The sequence below is a fragment of the Sorghum bicolor genome, chromosome 7 (genome assembly GCF_000003195.3).
Source record: "Sorghum bicolor cultivar BTx623 chromosome 7, Sorghum_bicolor_NCBIv3, whole genome shotgun sequence".
Taxonomy (NCBI): domain Eukaryota; kingdom Viridiplantae; phylum Streptophyta; class Magnoliopsida; order Poales; family Poaceae; genus Sorghum; species Sorghum bicolor.
This window is the reverse complement of record NC_012876.2, coordinates 37,044,666-37,064,852: the sequence shown is the minus strand read 5'-3', so window position 1 is coordinate 37,064,852 and position 20,187 is coordinate 37,044,666. Positions and strand designations below refer to the sequence as shown.

The following is a 20,187-nucleotide window of genomic DNA, read 5'->3' as shown; positions in this document are numbered from 1 at the left end:
CACAAACCCCCACTTGTGGAGATTCTCTGTTGCTTTGATTATCATAGTTGCTGCCACCTCTGCAAACCACTAATTAACATTGACATTGAGCAGAGGAAGATAGATTGTCTGCTGGTGTAACAACTTATAAATTAATACATAAAGAGTACGTGTCATCATACAAAAGGATATAGCTAGTTATCCTTAGTTGAATATCACAAACCCAAAAGTACTCAAAAGATAACTCACTATATGGTTACTCATCAGGGGGTGTCTAGTTATCCGTCAATAGATTTTTATGTGCCTAAATCTATCAGTTTTTTTTTATAAATGCAACTCAGTAGATAGTTGTAGCATAAATTTTAAATCATAATCAAACATACAGAAATCTGATAGATTTAGTAAAAAAATATGTCAACAAATAAATAGCAAAAGTCTATTAATAATAAATTGACTTAAAATTATATGACACCGCATGAGACGAAGTATCAAATAACACCAATATACCTTGCACACCAACGTTTTTTAAGAACAGGACAACCTCACTCCGATTCCAGTTTACCAAAGGAAATAGGAAACCTTGTCAGTTTGAAGAGTGGATCATTAGTAGAAATGTGAGGAAATAGGAACCTTGTCATTGTGAAGTAGTGGATAATTAATAGAATGGTGAATTGAGCGTCCGTTTTGATAGAACTCCATTCCTAATTAAATTCTTGGTTCTGCTCGCTCTCTATTGATTTTGGTGAGAATAAAATAGAAAACGTTGATGTGAGTTTTCTAGGGTCTGTAATAGAGCTTTATCTAATTCTAATTCTTTATAAAAATTAATTTTCTAAGAAAAGTGATTCTGTGGCTAAAAAATAATTTTATTTGATTCTTTAGTATAAACTCTTAAAGTTATTAAATTAGAAGCTACTTTTTTAGCTCTGTCTCTTAGTTTATTGCACATAATCACTTCTCGGGATCAGCAAAAAATTACTTCTCTCGAAAACTGTTTGACAGATCTACTGGGTTCAGCACTCTCGCTACTAGTGTAAATAAATAAGTTGTTTTGTTGCACCAGAATCTGTCAATTATTATTATCTTGAGCAAAACTGATTCATTGTAATCTGCTTCATGGAGCACTACCAAACGATCCCTAAATCCTAATACTAAAAGCCAAAGACAGAAACCGGTTGGTCCAAGAACAGGTAAAACAGTATCATATAATACTCCTTCCATCAGTTATAAAAAACCTATACATAGCTTTTACTATACGCTTTAATGATAAGTCTAGTCTAGATATATAAAGTGAAAGTAATTGCATTTAGAAAACCAAAACATCTTATAATTTTGAAACGAAAAGAGTATCATATACCTAGCTTGTCAACCTCACAGGAATGGTATTTTAAAATTTATACATCATAGGGTAAAAGGCAAATTACTCCTAATTCTTTTGAAGAAGAGATGAACCTAATCAACTCAAGAAACACGACATCATAATGTAGCACCAAATAATTTCCATAGGTCATTATACATGTTGAAACGGAAGCAGGTAACTAGAAAACTCCACACAAACTTCGCTTCATATTCTGTCCACAACCTTTCCTCTAAAAAAACAAAGCCAAGTTAGATTTTCCCAGGGGCGTCTTTTCTTCCAAGGTCCGTAAGACCAGTGAAGAGAATGGGCTTCGATGCAGCAGATATGCTTAGTTGAATTCATTGGTTGCCAACATTCCGGCCACCATATCCTCTACCTCGCCTCTGCTGCTGCTGAACACGTCGCTGCTGGTTGAAATGACGCCCAGGGGCAGGGTTTGCCTGCTGCTGTGGTACGGTCCTCATGCGTTGCGCCTTCATCTGTGCAAAGAGTGCATCCATCGTCCTTGGTGCTGCCTGGTTCTGCGACGACTCGACCTACAAATAGATTAATGTGTACTGTAGTGATCAGCAGCAACAAAATAACTACAGGACATGAATAACTTGACAAATATTAATTAAACAAATACAAGTTTCATGTATCACGCAACTTCTAAAAATAAAAATGGACCCAAGCATAGCATTCATCATGGTCCTGAAACTACTATAGATGGTTATAAAGTGGCATGGGGATACCAGAAAAAGATGGGATATGTGAGAAAACTATACATTAAAACATATCAATTAAAGTACACAAAATATAAATTACAATAGCGATGGTATTCCAAGAGAAGCCATTAAATTGATAGACCAAAAGATCGCCATCACATCTTAAGTTGATTATTATGCATCAGATACTCATTGGGAAAACAATTTACATTTTCAGCCAGTTTTATTTATTACTCTGCATTATGGTCAACATCTGGCATAGTCCATACCTTGGAATTCTGAAAAGCATCACCTACAGGCCTCCTCTGCACTAAGGTACTTCCACTGTATCAAAATCAAAACATTAGTATCTTACATGAGCACGAGTGCTCAAGTACCAAGAATCATAAGCAAGGGAGATCCAAGAGCCATATTGTTTTCTGAGCAAACTCACCATACCCCCATCAAAACAAGGATACAATTCTCACTTCTCGAAGGAAGTCAGGGAGTACATACCATGCTTTGAAATAAAATCAAACAGAAATGATAAAGTGGTCACTGAAAATATCTAGTGCATCCTCTTGGTTTCCAAGGCCCTCAACATTCTAGAGTCTAGACTGTTTACTTCCACCCAAATTTCAACACACATGGTTCAACAATGTCCCAAGTTGACACAACTTATTGATTGATTGGACTGATCCAGAACCAACAAGGTCACATAAGGAATCATGAAAATAATTTCCAACAGTTGACCTTCAAAAGATAACATCCATACAGCTCAACAAACTGAGATAAAACCGCAAGATACATTTAATCTTATCCAGTAGAAATGAAGGCAAGCATTATCTCTGTGGGAACCAGTGAACAATGGGGAGATAGCACTTTATGCTAGAATGCTCAAAAATGGCATGCTGCTATGGATACAGCCAACTTGAATAGGAGGCAGTAGCAAAATATACTCCCTTGGAGGCATACAAGTGTCCTGTTAGGCCACTCTCAATGGAGTTTCATTAACATTAAATATGCTGATGGCACCGTATTAATGAAGAGAGAGATGATAAGAGTTTCATGGAAGTAGAGAGAGTTTTATGGGGATGAAACTCTTCTGCACTATTTCCAAAATATGGATGTGTTGAAGCTGGGTCATGAAACCTTCACTGAGGATGACCTTAGCAGCACTACACTAGATTCACACTGCATTCATCATTCATCGAACAAATAAATACTGAGCACTGCCAAGGAGCCAGTAGTCAAAACCAATTGAAACTCAGGCATGTAAGATTCCTGTATCTGAATGATCAGTCACCAATGGCATGAGATGGTAGCCATTATCACATCTCCTTTGGTCCTTCCTACCATAGTTGACAAATAACACTAATGTAACCCTCAAAGGCAGTTAATGCTGGTGTCCAAAAATAGCACTCATCCAACAGCAGATACATATCCAGGGTGTTCCAGCAGGTTCACAAATTTGACCAGCTCAACCAGAATATAAAGGAAAATGCCATAACTTTCAATGAAGCTTTAAGGCCCATGTTATATTCACCATATATTTGTAGCAGTATGTATAACCAAGAAAACAGGCCTTCTGCCACAAGAATATGAAGTTGATTGTTCTATATAAACTTGCATGTGTATAACCAGAGAAGTTACGGCAGTTCCATGCGAACACCAGCATCAGAGTCATTCTCAGCCAACATAACCCAAGGTGCATGACTCAACAAATTTAACAACCCCTTGAATGCAGTAAACTTTCTCATAAGCAATAAGAGAACCATTGTTTACCTGTCCATAACAATTTATTGAGATGAAAACATGGCTAGAAAAGGAATGAGAAAAAAGACATAGTGATTGATTAATACCTTGGCTTGTTCCAACGCACAGCCCCGTTGCGCATTGGCATAGCAGCAGCCTTCTTTGCAGCCTGCTTTGTAGCAGGGAACTGACTTCCACCAAGATTTGACCTTCTCTGTGCAAGAACACCCTAAGCACAAAGAGAACGTTAGAAACTTAACACGACACAAGATGCAAAAAAAAAACAATCTAAATGTCATTGCAACATACTTGTCTAATGGTTGATCTAGATTCCATAAACTGTTGAACCTTGCCATTCCCTTTATTAGAGTTGCCATTCTGGAATGGACGCTTTTTGATCTGTTATAATGAAATGGAGGGTATAATCAACAAACTTCCACAGGGAGTTCACAAATGCAAAATTGAGTACACAAAGCTAATATGTATACCGGCTGCCTGGGAGGTTTCTTGCCTCCAGGATTCTTTTTCTTTGACATCTTGATTATATCCTCTGAATAAACACAGAAACAATACATGGGTTAAACCAACACTGAAACATCAATTATTAGCATCACTAAACAAAAAGAAATTTGGTCACATAGCATACCCAAAGTCATGTCCATCTTTTTCTCGGTAAAAGCAATTGCTTCAGCTGTGAGGGGTGGTGATTCCATCTCTATCTATATGAATAATACATAGTATAATTAGAGTAAGAAGAAAACCTAATTCATAGCAGAAACTACAAAGGTAGCAGTAAATTCAAGCTTGTGAGAAGTTCAATAAAGTATATGAAGCCCCAATTTGAGCACCACTAAATTCAAGCTTGTGAGAGGTTAAATAAAGTATATTAAGCCCCAGACAGACAAGATAAAGACATGTACTACTTCCAACTAAAAAGTTGCAATAAGAGAACATGAGACTCTTTTTATGAGCAAACTAGCTACAGTAGTTTTCCGTACTGATAAAACCATTGACCTGAATGAAACTACTCTCATACATGACAACCATATTTGATGAAGTTTGCTAAGAAACAAAACTGAAGCAAACAGCCAGAAATCCATTCTGTCCAAATCTAAACAACTATGGTAAAAAAGGAAACCTATTGGAGTTTGGGAGCAAACCCTACTAACCTAATTATAGCAGCAAGACCAGACACCACCTGCTAGCTTCTAGTTAATCGTTGCCCGCATGATAGATCTTTTAGCCTAAAAAATAGGTAGCCCCTTCTTGCCATAGACAACATTTGCTGTTGACAACAAGTTTGCATGACCAAACACGCTTGCCAAGACTGAAGAACTAATAAATGATTCAGACAATGAGACATACAGGCATAGTTATTCATTCTAGACCTGCTGCCTACACAACTTAAGATTGAATAAACAACCACAAAATATCAACAGAAACAAGTTGATTCACAAAAAAAAACCGCAGGTGCCGTGGCTCTGGAAGAGCCACAATATCCGAATTGGATCAACAATCAGTAAAGATGACACATAGAACCAGATTTGACTGACTACGAGAAAACACCACCAACGCCAACCGCGTGGAACGCACCAGTTCAACCTGGCACAATCGATTCCCCCGCCTCCGCAACCCGACTCTAGACCGAAAGCAGACACGCAGGCCTAGGCTACAACGACCAGACGAGGCCAGGCGCCGTCGAGGGCTCGTCAATTCGAGGAAGGGAGAGGGGAACGGGAACGAAGGCTTACCGGATCCAAGCGGTGTCGGACGGAGATTCTAATAGGGTCGGCGCAGAGCGGCCGCGCGGCAGGGGGCGAGCGATCCCGCGATGCACGGCGGGCGAGCGGCTCGGCCGGGGGCTAGGGTTCGATGGTCACCCTCGCGTGCGCGCCGCCCGGGATGGCGCCGGCCGGATGTATTGGGGTGGGAGGGATGAGATGGAGATGGACTCGAGAAGGGGGATTTCTGACGGAACTAGGGCTGCGGCTGCGGCTCTGCGGCCCGGGCGGTTTTGATTTGGCTTTTACCTTGAGAAAACTTTTTGGGCTAAGGTACCATTTTTGTTTATAATAACTAGCAAACGTGCTCATACGTTACAACAAGAGAAAACACTATCTAATATTTATAGAAAACGGCAATGAAAATATCCTCACGAAAAAATATGAAAACCCACATAATAATTATATCATTTTTATGCGCGTGAGAATACACACGCAAAAACAATACGCACTCACATAAAAGTTGACATTATTCTATCGGGATTTCTTAAACTCACAGAAAAATATAATTATTTTATGGGTTTTTATATTGCATATAAATTAAAATTACTTACGCACAGAAAAAATAAGTTCTGCATATGGGGCGCCCAGTTTTTGGCATTGGCGGCTGTCTTTCGGTATTGGCATGTGTAGGAATAGAAAAGGCAGTGAAAAAAATAAAAAAGGCAAAACCACCTAGACCTAAATCCTCCATACGTGGCCGCCACCCCATCGCTCGCACGAGACAGATCCGCCACTCCCACCCCATCCCGTCGCTCCTAGCTTCGGATCCGGCGTTCGCCGTCCACCGCCACTCAGGCCACCCGCCCGCCGCCGTTCCTTTGGTATCCCGGCGTGCCGTCATTGATGCCCCGTCCACTGTCGCCCCGCTCGACGTGCCACGGCGCCGACCGTTGCCTGCTCCAGATCTGCCATCCCCGAGTGTGGCCTGTCCTAGCAAGCGGTTCCTCCCGGCACGTCGCGCCGCTGGCCACCGTTTGCCCCAGATCCAGTGCCGGTGCCGCCTCTCCTGCACACGGTGTCTCCGGCGCGGCCAGTACCGGCGAGCAGGCCTTCTTTTCCAAGGTGTGCTGCTCCACCAGTTCGCCTCTCCTCCCCAGTCGCGTCGGCCCCTCGCCCCTTTGTCCTTCCCCACGGTGTGCTACTCCACCGGTTTGCCTCGGCAGCGGCAGGGTGGGCCGATGGCTTGGCCACGGCCATGGCAGGGCGGCATGCTGAGCGCGATGTGAGGTGGCCACACCATGGTGTTATGTCGGCAACGGCGGAGCAGTAGCCACTACGATGAGCGGTGCCTCGGTAGCAGGCCACTGGCGCCTCGGCTCGACACGTCTACTACTTCTTTTATTTCTTCCTGTGCTTAATTCTCTTATTCTGTAGGCCTATATTCGATTCGATTCGATATCTGGCTGTATTGTATTCGATTTGCTGATGGGGATATGTTTTCTCTCAAAATCTCATTGTCTAGTGCATTTGCACATCTGAGTAACACGTGCGTCAAATTTCTTTTCTTTCCGTTTGTCTTGGGTTCCATTCCATTCTCGGTGTAATAAAAATCTTGCTTCTCTTTGATTCAGAGTTCCTTTTCGATTTGGTTTAGATCTTTGATCGATTTCTTATTTCCTTCTCTGTGTCTTTAATTATTTTGCCCTGTACCACCTCTTCTTGTACATGGGGGAGAGTAGGGAAAGATTAGGGATAGATTGTGGCTGACAAAATAAAGTGGACAGATTGTAAAGATGTGTCAGGAGATTTTGTATTAGAGCATCTCCAATAATTATGCAATTGGAATTTGCCATTTGTTGGAGTTTGCCAAGTCTCTAAACGTTTTGCCAAAGAAAAAATAAGTTCATCTCCAAGTGTTTGGCATTTTTGACTTGGCATTTCCCAAAAAAGTAGACCCAACTATTTTTGTCCGCGAAGCTTTCATCTTCGCTGGAAATTCTCTCGCACGTCGCGCGGGCGCTTTCTTTTCCGCGCGCAATTCCTTCACCCGTCGCGCGCAATTCCTTCGCCCATCGCCTCCAATTCTCTCGCGCGTCGCGTGGTCGTGTTCATCCCGTAAGTCCACGTCGCCGCTTGGTCCAGGTCGTCGAGTTCCGATCTCGTCGCTGCGATCGATCTCCTAGCCTTGTGTCGCTACAACAAAACGAGACGGCGATGGATCTCCTACCTGGCCTCCTAGCCTCGCGTTGTTGCAAGAAAAGGAGGCGGCGATCGATCTCCTTCGTCCCCGCGTGAAGAAAGGAGGCGGCGCACGGGGGAAAGAAAAGAGTCGCGCGCGGGGAGGAGTCGTATCGCGAAAAACTACCGCGACGTGGGGAGTACAGGCACGACAAGAAGTCCAAGATTCTTGGGATATCAGAATTGCCAAGCCATGGTGCCTATGAAAAAATGCCAAGTTTGGTCCATCAAATGCCAAGTTCGCCAAAATGCATAAGTCAAATGCAAAACTGTTCGAGAGCAATTTTTAAGGTTTTTAACAAATTTCAAGAATGCAAAGTCCAATTGCATAATGTTGAAGATGCTCTTAGGAATCCTAGAAAATTTTTTATTTTTTTCTTGTTCCACCAGGTTTCAAGCGACCGCGAGACGGATATATTGGCAGAAGATTTGGAGGGTAGACTGAAATTTTCCCTCTTTATAGCTAATTATAGATTAATTAGGCTTAAAAGATTTATCTCATAATTCTTTCTTCTCTAATATTTAATTATGAAAATTTGCCTCCCGTTCGAACTTAGTGGAAGAGGAAAACAAAATAAAATTTTTTTTAGGTTTCCAATGTAAAATCTTTTATACACATCAAAACACATTGAAAATAAGGAAAGTACAGGGTTTAAGTGCAGAGTGCGGCTATAACATGCGGATGGATTGGACTGGATTGGAGATTTGAGGATCTAGAAGCACGACAGGTCAACAGCATGAGAGCTTGAAGCCGTCAATGCAAATCTGGACTCCACAATGGCGAAAAGGGCGACGAGTGAGTACATATGGTATATGCTACTTTTGGCTATTCCCCTCGAAAAGGCAAGATCCGAGAGACAAGGATAGTAGTTGCCTACTCCCCTGTTCCATTGTGACATTTTCCGTGCCATTTTTGACCGTTTGTCTTATTCAAAATTTTTATATAAATATTTTATATTTTGTTATAATTTATTTTACCACTAGAAATAATTTAATAATAATTATATTTTATAATTTATAAAAAGAAATTAAATAAGACGAATAGTCAAACATAATACTTAGGCCTTGTTTAGTTTCTAAAAAAATTTACAAAATTTTTTATATTTTTCTTCACATCGAATCTTTAGACGTATGCATAGAGCATTAAATATAGTTATACAGTTCACCTGTAATTTGCGAGACGAATCTTTTGAGCTTAGTTAGTCTATAGTTAAATAATATTTATTAAATACAAATAAAAGTGCTATAGTAACCATTTTGCCAAAAATTTTGAAACTAAACAAGACCTAAAAAGTAAAAAACGTCACTCCTAGAGGACAGAGGGAGTATGTCATATGCAATGTCTAGCTGTCGACTAAACAATACATTTTGAGATGTATTTTTTTGTTAATGTATGTAAACCCAATATATAGGTAAAAGCATTAATGTTTACAGTGCTAAGTATATTATAAAAATATATCTTATAACAAATACAATGATACTTATTTAATATCATAAATATTGATGTTTTTTATTTATATATAGTTAGTTAAATTTAAAATGCTTTAACTTAGTACTGTTCTAAAATTATATAATTTTTTCGACGGTAGAAGTAGGTTTTAGTATGGAATGATCCTATGTATGTGCTTAGACGAGGGGATGAAATCATCCCATGTTTCGTTGAATGCACGAGAACACACAAAAGAGAAAGTCATCAACGTTTGGGGTCTTAGGGCTCGTTTAGATGTGAAATGTTTTTGGATTTCGCTACTGTAGTACTTTCGTTTGTTTGTGTTAAAAGATTCGTCTCGTAATTTACAGACAAACTCTGTACTCCCTCCGTCCACGAAAGAGTCAATTTCTAGAGTTGTCCTAAGTCAAACTTTTTAAACTTTGACCAAATTTCTAGAAAAAAATGCTAAGATTTATAGTATCAAATTAGTATTATTAGATTCATCATAGAATATATTTTCATATAATGTGCATTTTATATTATAGATGTTGTTACTCTTTTCTATAAAGTTAGTCAAACTTTAAAAAGTTTGACTGGCACGGATCTTAGGAATTGATTCTTTCGTGGACGGAGGGAGTAATTCATTTTTATTTTCGTCTATATTTAATGCTTCATGTACCGTAAGATTTGATGTGACGGAAAATATTAATTTTTTTTTTATTTTTGTTGGGAACTAAACAAGGCCTTGGACATTTGTCGGGTGGGACCCATGTGGCATCTATCAGCACCTTCAGCGCGCTCGGCCTGTCAACCACTACCCGTCACCGCCCCAGGGGCTCCCAACTACGAGATCCTCCACCTCCACAGCAATCCTCGACGACAGTCACAAAAAAAAAAAAAAAAACTCGACGACCACAGACCTGTCAGATGCGCCCCAGCCGCAACCAGCGGGGTTCACCTCGCCTGCCTACCTTGCCGGAGGGATCACCAATGTGAGGAAGGGGATAAAGGTATGGACGAGCCTACATACATTCCTACATGCTGTCCTCGAATATATGTTGAAAATGTTCTTGACTCGTACTCACTCAATTATTAGATTACATAAGACGTTTTAACTGAACGAAGTTGAGTATTCGCTAGCCTTGTCCACCTAACAACTCCATATTACTGTTTGTCTTTTTTGTGATTAATAAATGAATTCTGTTAATGAAATTGTTTGTCCTTCCTTTCTACCCAATCCAGCATATTATCAAAGGATTGTCACATAACCAGCTTTGAGCTTGTAGATATGCGCCTGTCTTTCATAATTCAAGGGCTCGAGGCGCATGCAGCAGGAGCACAACGCCACCGTGTAATCGCGGAGCGGACACATGTATTGCTAAACGCTAATCGCTAGCAGGCGCCGGCGCCGGCGTCGTCCTCGAGCGCGCGCTTGATCTGCGCCCGCTGCCGGCGGGTGAGCCGCTCCGGGAACGCGACGTCGAACCGGATCCTGAGGCTGCCTCGGCGCCCGGGCTCGCGCGCGATGGGCATGCCCTCCATCGGCAGCACCAGCTCGTACCCGGGGCACACCACCGGCGCGTCCTCGTCGTCGTCCTCGCCGCCGCCGCCTACGTCGACGGCGAGCTCGCGGCCGTCGAGCGCGGCGAGGACGACGACCGTGCCGCCCAGCGCCTCGGCGAGCGTCACCCGGGCCTCGGCCAACAGGTCGTTGCCGTCGCGCCGGTAGACGTGGTGCGGCTTCTCGTCGACCACGAAGACCAGGTCGGCGGGGAGCTGGTTCCACTGCTGGTTGCCCTTGCCGGCGAAAGTGATCTTGGTGCCCTTCTTCCACCCGGGCTTCACCTCGATCGACAAAATCTCCGACTCTGTCTTCATCCTCCTTTGCTCAAAACAGGGAATCGATTCATTTTTACACACACACACACACATTTGCTGCTATTCACGTTACGCGGCTACACATTAATTTCAGCTAATTGGTTACCTACCCGTTCGCATCGACGACGTTCCGGGAGATCTTCATCTTCTTGGTGACACCCATGTAGAGCTCTTCCAGGGTGCACGCCAGCCTGCTCTCCACGGGCGGCGGCGGTGGCGCCATGGTCGACGACGCGGCACCAGCACCAGCACCACCACCCTGGGCGCGTCGGTACGCCCTGCCGAACCCGCTGTCCCACTTCGGGGGCGGCGGGGGCTGCCTCCCGCCGCGCGCGTTGCCGCCGCCACCGCCACCTGCCGTGTTGCAGTACGTGAACGGCGTGCTCCCGAAGAACTCGGCGAAGATGTCGTCAGAACCGCCGCCGCCGCCGCCGCCGGGCTGCGGCACCTCCCCCCGCAGGCCCTCCTCCCCGTACTGGTCGTACACCGCCCTCTTGTCCGCGTCGCTGAGCACCTGAGATCATCCAATCCAGCCATGCATGTGTGAAAATATATGCAAAATTACACGGGTGGAAGGTGGATTATCCTTGCTTCCCACGATTTTTTATTTGAAGGGCGGCACGTACGTTGTAGGCCTCGGTGATCTTCTTGAACCTGGCCTCGGCCTCTGCCTTGCCGGCGGGGTTCTTGTCGGGGTGCCACCGCATGGCCAGCCGCCGGTAGGCCCTGCGGAGGTCGTCATCGGTGGCGCTCCGGTCGACGTTGAGGATCTCATAGTAATCCCCTGTTGATCCCATCATCGTCGGCGGCCCTCCACCGGCGATGGAGATGCATGACAAGAATCAAAGACCCTAATCCCAGACGGCGAACCGAGGAGAACCAAAATTCAAGCCGCCACAGGGATGGATCACCAGAGGAAATAGGAGATGAAGGAGACCAACGCCAACGTCAGGGCTCGCCAGAGGAAGAGGAGGCTCCTCAGCTTGAAAGCGCAGAACATCAGATCGATGGATCGAGTTGAAGGGGTCGCAATCGATATGCAATGCAAGAGGGATGGAACAACGTAGTGCTTGCAATTCTTCCCTCCTAAGGCTGTAAAAGAGGATGCCGGATTGAGAGGTGACGTTTCTACTACGTTCCTATCTTATCTGCCCTGTTTTCCTTTTATCTGCTCTGCTCTTTATTTGGCAAAAATGCACGAGGAGGAAGAGGAACGGTAAAGAATAGTACTAGAGGAGAACACGTTTGCACGTTTTTCTTAGCTTGTGGCGTTAATAAAGCAATGCAGAAATTATTCTGAAATGAAAAGCCAGTCGGCCAAAATTTGTGATCTTATTAATCGAAGTTTTATTAGGCGATCAAGATGTTCTTTGTTATTCATGTTGTATACTTAGTTTTCTTTGTTTTTATTACAATCACGTTGAAAACACGTATTTTATTAAGGAGGATAGAGTTTGCAAGAAACAACGAACAGGAAACGCACACGAACCCCACCAACCGAACGGTCAGCAACCATGGTTAACGCAACCCAGCAGAAAAAAACAAAAAGCAAGAAAGTTTGCTCACAAAGGCCCCAAAAGGAAGAAAAAATTACCAAACCACGGACCCTGGTTACCTGGAAATCAGACCCCTACTAAGAGCATTTCCAACAGTTATGTAATTGGACTATGCATTCTACAAATTTACCAAAAATCTTAAAAATTGTTCTCCAACAGTTATGCATTTGACTTATGCATTTTGGCAAACTTGGCATTTGATGGACTAAACTTGGCATTTTTACATAAGCACAATGACTTGGCAATTTTGATATCCTGAGTTTCCTGGACTCCTTGTCGTGCGCGACCTCTCCACGCGCTGCAATAGTTTCCCACGAGGACTCTTCCTCCCCGCGCGAACTCTTCTTTCCCCGTGCCGCCGTCTCCTTTCTTTCCCCGCGCGCAACTAGGAGATACGATCCATCGCTGCGCAACTAGGCCGCGATTCACAGAAATGGTGGTGACTTGCGACTTCGTGGACTGGCGGCGACGGGCGACGGAAATTCCCGTACAGAGAACAAATCTCGCGCGAAGCGCGCCAAACAAAAAAAGATCCCTGACAAAAATAGTTGGGTCCACTATTTTGGGAAATGCCAAGTCAAAAATGCCAAACACTTGGAGATGAACTTATTTTTCCTTTGGCAAAACATTTAGAGACTTGGCAAATTCCAACAAATGGCAAATTTCAATTGCATAACTGTTGGAGATGCTCTAACAGTCCAGCAAGGTGTCTAAACTCCGCACTGCACCAACCATCCGCTTCCTCCTTGATCAGCATCGCCAGCTGAGGGGACGGCGTTGAAGTTCCCCTGAAAGTCCGAGTATTGCGCTTCTTCCATAGCCTCTCCTGAGCGTTTTTGGCAAGAACTTCCTAACGCGCAGCCACCAAGGAATAGCAAGATCATCATGGAGAGGGGCAACACCACTGAGTTGGACCCTCACCAGCTAGCAGTGCCACACCTCCCGGCTATAACAGCAAGACAGCAGGATGTGGTCGATGGTCTCGACCCCTTGGTCACACATGATGCAGGTATCGTGGGGCTGAATGCCATGGCGCCGCCTCCTCTCCGTTGTCCAACAACGCCCATGCAAAACCAGCTAGAAAAAGAAGCATGCCCGCGGCGGCGGCGCCATCCTCCAAATTTCTTTAGCGCCGAGGGGTTGCGACGCACCTAGGAACATGACAGCATAGGCGGACGCTGCAGATTAATTTAGATCCTCCGTCAGACGCCAGGAGAGGGTATCCGGTTGCGGCAGCAACTGAACATGCTCAAGAAGGTCGTAGATCCTGCTAATTTCGACCACTAGTTGCATATTTACAGGAGCACTGATGTGTCTCACCCAGGCGAGGTCTAGTAACGCTACTGCCACCATTGCCCTCCTCTTGCGTGGCCGCACAACTACGAAAACCGTGGGGGCGATGGACTGCACACTTGCTCCATCGAGCCATCTATCCCTCCAGAAGAAAACAGACTCCCCGTAGCCCAAGTTAAACACGGTGGCCGCCTGGAAGAGGGCCAGAGCAGTCCGCTCTGAGGTCCTCGATGCCCAGCCATCACGCCTGTCCTTCCAGATCCACCGCACCTGCAGCGCAATCCCAGTTCGCCTAAGATCGGATATACCCAGTCTGCCTAGATAACGCGGTCTGGTCACCAAAGCCCACGCCACTTTACACTTTCCTCCAGCCACAACGTCTGTGCCAGCCCAAATAAATGTGCGGCATAGCTTGTCGATGGCGTTGATCGCCCAAGGTGAAAGGCAAAGAGTTCTTGAAGTATGGACTAGGATCGCCGACAACGTCGCCTTTGCAAGCGTCATGCGTCCAGCAACCTTTAGCATCTGCCCCTTCCACCCAGGTATGCGTGCAGCAACTTTGTATGATCGGTTGCTCCTGTGATCTTGTAAGTCTCCTGACCGAAAGTGGGACACCCAAGTAGCGACAAGGTTGGTCCTCCACTCGGTAGGGTAGTATATTATGGAGGAGTTGAATCTGAGTATCACTACAGTTTAGGGGGGTTGCCACGCTCTTATCGAGATTAGAGAAGAGGCCCGAAGCCAGTCCAAAAATACTCAGCACCCCTCTGATGACCTCCAAGTCGCGCTGCTGTGGAAGGACGAATAGCACTAGATCATCCACGTAAAGACTAACACGGTACCCACCAATGCCATTGATATGCGATAGGAAACCCCGCTGCTCCACCCAGCTTAGGCAGTTGTTTAGACTCTCCATGATCGGGACGAAAAGCATTGGAGATAGCGGGTTTCCTTGCCGAAGTCCACGAGCATGATAAATTCGGCGCCTCAACTGACCATTGAGCAAGATCCTGGTGCTCGACGTGGCCAGCACCATGGAAATCCAGTTTGTCCACCGCCTCCCAAATCCCATATGCTGCAGCACCTCAAGCAAGAAATTCCATGCAACATTGTCAAAAGCCTTTGCAATATCTATTTTCAGCATGAGACATGGCATTTTCGAGGCATGAATCGCCTTGCAGGCAAGCTGGACCCCTCGGACATTGTCATGTAGGCTGCGTCCCCTGATGAACGCACTCTAATTATGCTTCACCAACAGGTCCAGGACCGGAGCTAGTCGCTGTTCCAGACATTTTGTGATCAGCTTGCCGAAACTATGAATCAAGCTTATTGGCCTCTAGTTAAATCCTTCGGGTTCTCCTTTTTCTTTAGCAGAACTATTGACGGTCGATAACGTCAACTTTTATTAGAACTTTAAACCCGAAGAAGAACATGAATACACACTAGTATAGGATTTAAACTGACAATTTCCACGAGTTTTGCATATTCTGTGTTTTCCAGGGTTTATTTCATAGAAAGCTGAAAAGAGGGATTCAAGTGCAAAATAAACACGAAACTTAACCGCGACGCAACAACACTGCCAACAGGGTCAGGAAGGCTCTAGAAGACACCCGAAGGAACGAGACCTGCAGAGGAGGCAAGGTGGGGTCGGCTGCCCCACCCTGGCGCCGTTCGGTGCCGCCTAGGGTTTCTGGCTCCCCCCTTCCGAAAGCTTCCTCCACCGCTTCTTTTGATGCATCTTGGCCCTTGGTTAAGTCAGTTTGATCCTATGGCGCACGTCGATCCCATCGGGCTATAAATAGAGGGGCAGACCCCCATCCCTAGAGGCATTCTACACCCGGCGCTTCATATTCTCCACATAATTAGGGTTAGGGTCCCTCTAGTTGATCTAGTTCTAGTTCATCTAGATCTAGTTTATCTAGATGTAGCAATTAGAAGAGACTAGTTCTTCTAGATCTTGTCTTGTTTAGAGCTTAGAGAGATTAAGTAGAGGAGTAGAGATTCTGAGGAGTTCCGGCCTATCGGTGCTTCTTCATGGCTGCATTCATCTGGATCTAGTTCTCTCGCCCGGAGCTGTGTTCTGAGGTACTTTTGTACTTACCCTTCTGATTTAAGTAAGCAACTTGTTCTTGTTCGTTCTTTGATTCACAACTCATATTGAGTGCTTTGATCTTGGTCGTAACTTGGTTGAAGTAGTATTTCATAGTGTAAGTGTGGTGCCTAGGCTAGGTTTACATGTGAATGTCCCTGATCAGCCGGACAGTGGTAGTTCGTGTAGGTGACAGCTGCGTTGATTCCTCTGTAGTCTACTTTCCATTGATAGGATTGATAGGCGCCCCCTAGAAGTGCCGTAGGAGATTACTCTGTTTCTTCTCCTATTAGGTTAGTTGCCCGATAAGACAATATTATACGAAGTTCACCAAAGTCAGAACCAGAGTGCATTGGCTATTTCCTTTTTCTTGATTAAGTCTATATACTATGTCATCATCACAACCGTTCCCTGTGGATACAATATTTAAAACCTTTGGGTAAAATGTGACACTGGTATGATATTTGTGCGCTTGCGGATAATCCTACTTAAATCTATTTAAATGGAGTGCAGTTAATTTATACCAACAAACATTTTTGGCAACACTGCCAGAGAACGGTTTGCTGATTTTGAATTAGTTTAGCTTAATCTTGTATTATACTTTTATCTTTTCCTGTTTTTATCCCAGTCTCTTCATTATTTTTGTGTTTATCCTTATGGATGTTTTTAATTCTATTGATATTTATCTTTATGGCATGTGCAAGAGCTTAAAGCATAAACCTTATCATAATATCTATAAGCTATGCCCATGTCTACATAATATAATAAACCCTTCTCAAATATATTATGAGATCATTAATCCTGACCTTGGTTTGCTAGGCCCCATGTTTATTCAACATTTGGGTCTTACCAAGAGCTATAAGGAATCCCTTGATTTATCTTCTCGAGAGCTCTTTCTTATCTTTTTAAAAGCAAGAGTTTATGCTCAAAAGAGTTGCTCTGGCTATTTTGAACTCCCCAAAAGAAGAAAATGATTTATTATCCAAACTAAAAACAGAAGTCTTGATAACTAAAATACAATCACATCATTCTTAAGATTTAGCTATCAATCCTAAACCTTTAAAATTCCACTTCGATGTTTGGACTTCTAATTAGCTAAGATGCTCCTAAATCAATGCATATCAGATCTTCTTAGAAGAGTATCTTGGAAAAAACATCATCTACTTCCTTTCCTTCCTAAAAAGACATTGGGAAGAATTCAAGGATGGCATGCCAAGTGATGCCATAGAAGGAGAGCCAAGCCACTTAGAAATAAATTCTATCTTCTCCCCTTCTATGCCCATATTAAATGTCTTTGAACCCATCCTTAACCCCAATAATCTTTTTATGCTCCTTCTACTAAACTTCATAATGACCCTAGAAATCCATCAAGACATCTTAAGAATAGGAGTCATGAAAATTATAGGAATACCCAAGAAAAGCAACAACAATAGCAGGAACGCGTAGAACATATTAGAAATACATATGCTATTGTTAAAGAATGGATGGAAGAAGATGAAGTTTTAGTACTAGCATCTAAACTTGGTCTAAATTCAAATATTGAGCTTAAATCAATTTCTTTAATAAACATAACTCACCCAAGTTTAGAAGAAAGCTTTAGACGAGACCAACCTTAGGGACATCAATTCGTGGGAAATCCTAGAAAATAAAATATCTAATAAATGTCATAGGAATAGAATAATAGAGGCAAACTTATCGCTTATAGAAAACCATGAAGAGACACCCTTGGAGTTTGAAAAGGGAGATCATATTGTCGAGCATGTGAATTATTTCATTAAACACCCTATCAGACCCATACTCATATGAGAAATCTCCTGGATCATTTAGTCTCTAATATTATCACACATGAGATCCTCAACCCCCTTATTCTACCTATTAATAAAATTATTAAGAGGGTAGTTGTAGACACATATGTTTACCATAAATATTGTAGGTCTCGTTGTGGTGAATAATACACTTAGAGTGGTGTTGGAAGGGAAACCACTTTGCCAAACCACATCTTGAAGGTTTCCCAAGGATAAGCTTAGTGTCCTAAAACAAGCACTGTTTAGACCATGACATGAGTGTTCTTCTACTGTGCTAACCTTGTTAATTGAGCATAGAATTATAATTATGAAAATATTCCTTCGGGTATTCTTGTCACTAACCCTCTAGGATTAGAGCAATAAGATCGAAGGAGTGACAAATGCAAGGTATGTCCAACCAATCATTATGCAACATTGAATTACTTTCATTCAATCTTGACTTTTGCAAAAATCAAGCTTGGGGGATATGTTTATATAGATACATCTTTTGCCACACTGCTATAGTATCTTTGTTGCCTCTACCTTTAAAGATATGCTCACTGTGCTAAACAATAATAATACTCTTTCATCACTGTTTGAATAAATCTCTATAGTGCTTTTATGTTACCTTTGTTTGCTATAGTATATGTTTAGGTTTGGAGTAGTTTCATTCATCTCTTAAAATGAAGTATGGAACTTAATTTAGGAGTGGTGATCTTACTTTCAAAGGCTTTTAATTATGCATGATTAAAATGCCTTCCTAAATCAAATTTGTCACACCCAATTTTAAGGATAGAATTGAATGCAAAACCTTATGTGTGCCCAGAGATCAATCACACATAAGCCGACAAATTATAGGGAGTATCATCACAAGTGTTTATTACATAACGATATAACTCAGAGTCTTTACATAATATAGCGGAAAATAAAAGATAACTCTTGCATGGAAGCTCCAACACACAGGCACGTCAACTGGTTGACCACAAGTCTAGAAATCCTCAGGGAAGTACTGGTAGTAGTCATTACCCATGCCATCTGTTACCCATCCAGGATTTTTATCCAAATAAAGAAAATAAACAAGTGTAAGTACACCTCGTACTTAACAAGTATAACAGGGGGTTCATGAGGCTCAAAGGTTAGACACTGGTTCAACTGCATGTAGCTTTTAGTTGTCACAATTTTAGCATATGAGTAGCATCAAGTTGTCAAGACCCATAGTAAACTCATGATCAGGTAAAGTGAATAAAGAATAGCATAAACAACATATTAACAATAATAACATTTAATGAATTGCCATTAGTGTTCATTTATTCTGTATTGGTCCAAGGCCGCTCGTGACCATGAGCATGGCTGATATATCAGTTTTACACTCTGCAGAGGTTGTACACTTTCACTGTGAGTCGTGATTTACCCTTTCGCCCGAGGTGATCAGCCCCTTAGCCCACTCCCAAGGAAGTCCGACAGGGTTCACTATGAAGCCTTTCAAAGGTTCGTCTAACAAGTTAGGGCCGCTAGGTTTCGTTAGTCAGTCCGTGTGACTCACCCGCAGGAATCCACGGTCTGCTATCCCCCACTTGCGCCACAAGGGTAACCACTAACAAGCTAGAAAAGGTCCTCATACTGAGCTAAAGCCAGAGCCATGTAGCCCTCACAGTTGTACTGTATGTCCCGGATGGTCAGATACAGATAAGTCCTTATGGAGAGAAACTAGAGCACCAATAGATAGCCCAATGCTCCAGCCCTCTTTTCCAAAGTTGCTAAAAAGTCATCTTTTAATGTTTATTGCATAATCCTTTAATCAAGTTACAAGATCATGGTTTAGTGGAGCACTAGCATAAGCTACCCAATGCATAACCATAGGTGACAAGGTATAAGATCAATACTAGGAAATCCTTATCAAGGAGACACATGCAATATGAACTGTGTGATTAAAGTTATTAGGAAACAAGGATGATCCCATGCTATACTTGCCTTGATCACACTGGTCCTGCTGATCCTGCTTGTAGTAGTACTCTTGATCACCCACGAACTGCTCACCGTCTATACGTAACCACCACATCAACAGCAATCATCCAAGGACAATCATACAAAGCAAACAAGTCTATTATTAGAACAGTACACCAACAGTAATAAATAAAGATAAAAAGTTTATAAAACGAATCTACATCGCTCTACGATCACACAGACGTAAAGATCACGAAAATCGGAGTTATAACGAAGAAGTTATGATTTTCCTAAGATTCCCTTTAATAAAATAATTAGTTAAATAGGATCACGAAAATAAAAAGTTTTAAATTTGTAAAACGGTGAGACTATCATGTAGATCTTGTGATTACGAATCTAACACAACTTGAACGGATCAAATCGGAGTTAAAACAGAGTTCTTATGAGTAAAATTGATTCAATGGCAAAA

General features: G+C 42.9%; 2 protein-coding genes across 4 annotated transcripts; both read right to left on the bottom strand.

Moving 5' to 3' along the window:
- LOC8069862 lies at window positions 1,310–5,787 on the bottom strand. Of its 2 annotated transcripts, none has more exons than XM_021465107.1 (7): window positions 5,532–5,787; window positions 4,427–4,499; window positions 4,269–4,330; window positions 4,090–4,179; window positions 3,888–4,009; window positions 2,316–2,370; window positions 1,310–1,875 (listed from the first exon to the last, which is right to left on the bottom strand). In XM_021465107.1, exons 2-7 carry the CDS (start codon window positions 4,491–4,493, stop codon window positions 1,678–1,680), a joined length of 594 nt encoding a protein of 197 aa, XP_021320782.1. In that variant the 5' UTR covers window positions 4,494–4,499; window positions 5,532–5,787; the 3' UTR covers window positions 1,310–1,677. The 2 variants fall into 2 exon arrangements, with proteins under 2 accessions (XP_021320782.1, XP_002444194.1); XM_002444149.2 differs by having other exon boundaries at window positions 4,427–4,495.
- Window positions 10,231–12,292, bottom strand: LOC8069861 (dnaJ homolog subfamily B member 1). Of its 2 annotated transcripts, none has more exons than XM_021464622.1 (3): window positions 11,679–12,292; window positions 11,163–11,566; window positions 10,231–11,053 (listed from the first exon to the last, which is right to left on the bottom strand). In XM_021464622.1, the coding sequence occupies exons 1-3, from the start codon at window positions 11,850–11,852 to the stop codon at window positions 10,567–10,569; spliced, it is 1,065 nt and encodes a 354-aa protein (XP_021320297.1). In that variant the 5' UTR covers window positions 11,853–12,292; the 3' UTR covers window positions 10,231–10,566. The 2 variants fall into 2 exon arrangements, with proteins under 2 accessions (XP_021320297.1, XP_002444193.1); XM_002444148.2 differs by having other exon boundaries at window positions 10,231–11,056; window positions 11,679–12,289.